A 2,884-nucleotide genomic window follows, 5' to 3' on the forward strand; every position below is an offset into this window, starting at 1 on the left:
TTGTGTTTCAGTGTATGCTACTTGGATTTATTGTGGTGTGTTTACAATGGTAATCCAGTAACATTTTACAATAAGGTAAAATGCATTAATAACAATGATAATTTATGATTTATGATTTATTTATGTAAGTATAAAATATTATGCTCATGTTATTTGATTTATTTATTTTTTTTTAAAGAAAAATAATACAATTATGCGGAAATGGCAACACTGGAAACCCTCGTTTAGGCAGGAGCCGGCTTTTCTCGCGTGATTACACGTTCTGGCGTCATACTTGTTTGCGTTAGTCAAGGAAACTGCAGAGCGATTTCCGCTATATTTCTGCACAGAGCGTACTCCTTCATTTAGTATTTTATCGTTAATGCGTTCCCGATTAAAGACATATTTTATGGCTGTAATAGGACGTTGCAACGGATATTTTGGGTAAGATTTAATATGCATTCATTTACCTTAATTATATTCTGTAAGATACAGTCTATTGCTATTTCTCAAAACCCAGTGTTCTGCCTGTCTAGACAGCAATTTTGGACATCATAAGCGCCCATCATAGCAAAGCAGTCTTAGTAGGCTGCATACATGTAAATGTCTTACTGCATCACAATAATGCTCAATAGAGCAATCGCAGTACTACTGCACTTTACCATTACTTCTTTGGATAACGAGCAGGGCCAAATTGAACTGTCATTTTTGTCATTTTGTTCATATTTGATTATAATAAATTATTCTAATAGGCCCAAGTGCCATATAAAACACTTGTTTTGTTTTAAAATAGCAACACTGTTAATAACATTAATGTTATTTTTTTTAAATAAAACAATTAAATAATTGTTTTGGTTAATTAAAATAAATTTGAAAATAAAACAAATCTAAAAAATAGATGAAAAACTCAAACTGAATTGAAATAAATGTTTGCTCTCTCTCTCTCTCTCTCTCTCTCTCTCTCTCTTTCTCTATATATATATATATATATATAAAAACAAGTAGATAAAAATGACAAAAGACATAACATAACAATTACTTAAACTGAAATTAAAATGAAAACTGAAGATATAAAAATAAAAGCAAAATATTATCAAATTCTGTCATAGTATAGAATTAATACTGGTTGATAATCCTATTAAAATGCTCAATAAGGTAAAAAAGAGTGTCACTGATAGACTTTCTTTACTTTGTAGACTTGCTGGAAAAAAAAGGTTAGGCTGAATATAATATGAAGATGACATTTTTACACTGACTGTAATTTATAATTGTCCAATTTGATCTGCAGTTATCTTATTATTTAGGCTGGCTCATCAATATTGAAATGTTTTTTAAAACATAATATACAACTTAATTTAATAGGGTCACTTCTCCAGATCCTTCATCAGAGTGATACATCAGAGTTTTGTTTCCTGTTGGGAAATATTTATTAATAGCAAATACAGACATATATTGACTTGCAGAATAAATAATCCAATCTTAGAATAACTAGACACATATTTTTGTCTATATATTTGTATGTAATACTTTGTTGTATGGGCAGGATGGGTTGTGCAGACCTTATATTATAGCTTGCTCTGTGTGGACATCACCGCCACCGTGGAAGAAAACGGCAGCTCATGGCACCAGGCCTACACAAACTCGGGCTCCAGCCTCCTCCCAGCACCACCCGAACACTTGTGCAAGGCCTGCGGAGGCCAGTTTGACGCCATAAGAACGGTAAATCAGGTTACATCTACTCAAATCCTGCTGTTAAAGCAAAAAGAAAAACAGATCAATTCTAATTGGATTTGAGCGTTTTTGCTGATTTCAATCCGTTTCATAGCATGTCTGCATGGACTGCAAAAACAGATTCTGCAGCCGCTGCTCGGTGCAGATGGACCTCCGGCCGCGGATGTGCCACACCTGTCAGCGGCTCCACTGCACCTTCTTTGAACGGGCAGAGTTGATGAGGCTGAAGGTGAAGGACCTCCGTGACTATCTCCACCTGCACGAAACCCCCACGCAGATGTGCCGAGAGAAGGAGGAGCTGGTGGAGCTGGTGCTGGCTCAACAAACTCCCAGAGGCAGCGGCGGTGCCGAATCCCGTTCACAGCCGTCTGTGCCTCCACTGCCTTCCCATCCTCTTGCAGAATCTGAAGCCCTCACGGAGGAGGAGGAGGAGGATGATGAGGAGGAGGAGGAGGAAGAAGATGGAGATGGAGAAGATGAGGAGGGCGAAGAAGATGATGAGGATGATGAGGAAGAGGTATGGATGGAACATGCTTTACTTTTGAATATTGTAGTAGCCTCTTGTCCAGATATAATCGTGTTTTATCTGCGCTTCACTTAGTCCACAGACAGCGAGGAGACGCTGGTGCACAGCAGAAGAGCCTCTCTGTCTGACCTGAGCAGGGTGGAGGACATCGAAAGCCTCAGTGTGCGGCAGCTGAAGGAGATTCTGGCACGTAACTTTGTGAACTACCAGGGCTGCTGTGAGAAATGGGAACTAATGGAGAAGGTCACCCACCTCTTTAATGATCAGAAAGACCTTCACAACCTGGGTACATCTCTCTGCATGAACACTGTGAAACCATCATAGTGATAGTGTTGCCTGGTGCTTAAAGACCTGGGCTGGTAACCAAAAAATTGCAGTTATGATTGTTAAGGGTTTTGTATTAATTAATTCATAGTGAAATTCTAAAACGCATTTAAATGTTTTACAGAAATATTAAAGGGGTCCTAAAAAGAACATTATTTTGTGTATTTGGTGTAATGAAATGTGTTTATGCGAAGTTTCACTTTCACAACGAAACACACAGCGTCTTCTCGACATGGCGGCAGCAACAATATACAGCGAGAATAAAAGTTACGCCTTCTTTCTTTGCGTGAACATTTGGGCGGTGTTATGCAAATCTTCCCACAT

At 38.2% G+C, this 2,884-nt stretch overlaps 1 protein-coding gene across 2 annotated transcripts in view; it reads left to right on the forward strand.

Moving 5' to 3' along the window:
* The first annotated feature begins 1,527 nt into the window (after nt 1-1,527).
* Nucleotides 1,528-2,884, forward strand: part of LOC107669372 (E3 ubiquitin-protein ligase rififylin-like) — a 3,759-nt gene continuing 2,402 nt past the window's right edge. Inside the window, exons 1-3 of one of the 2 annotated variants that reach the window (XM_016461568.1) lie at nt 1,528-1,707; nt 1,805-2,227; nt 2,312-2,522. In XM_016461568.1, the coding sequence (XP_016317054.1) occupies nt 1,814-2,227; nt 2,312-2,522 (625 nt within the window). In that variant the 5' untranslated portion in view covers nt 1,528-1,707; nt 1,805-1,813. The remainder of the gene's footprint in view (nt 1,708-1,804; nt 2,228-2,311; nt 2,523-2,884) is intronic. The other variant, XM_016461569.1, reaches the window with a different exon arrangement.

The sequence above is a fragment of the Sinocyclocheilus anshuiensis genome, unplaced genomic scaffold (genome assembly GCF_001515605.1).
Source record: "Sinocyclocheilus anshuiensis isolate Anshui unplaced genomic scaffold, SAMN03320099.WGS_v1.1 scaffold180, whole genome shotgun sequence".
Lineage (NCBI taxonomy): Eukaryota > Metazoa > Chordata > Actinopteri > Cypriniformes > Cyprinidae > Sinocyclocheilus > Sinocyclocheilus anshuiensis.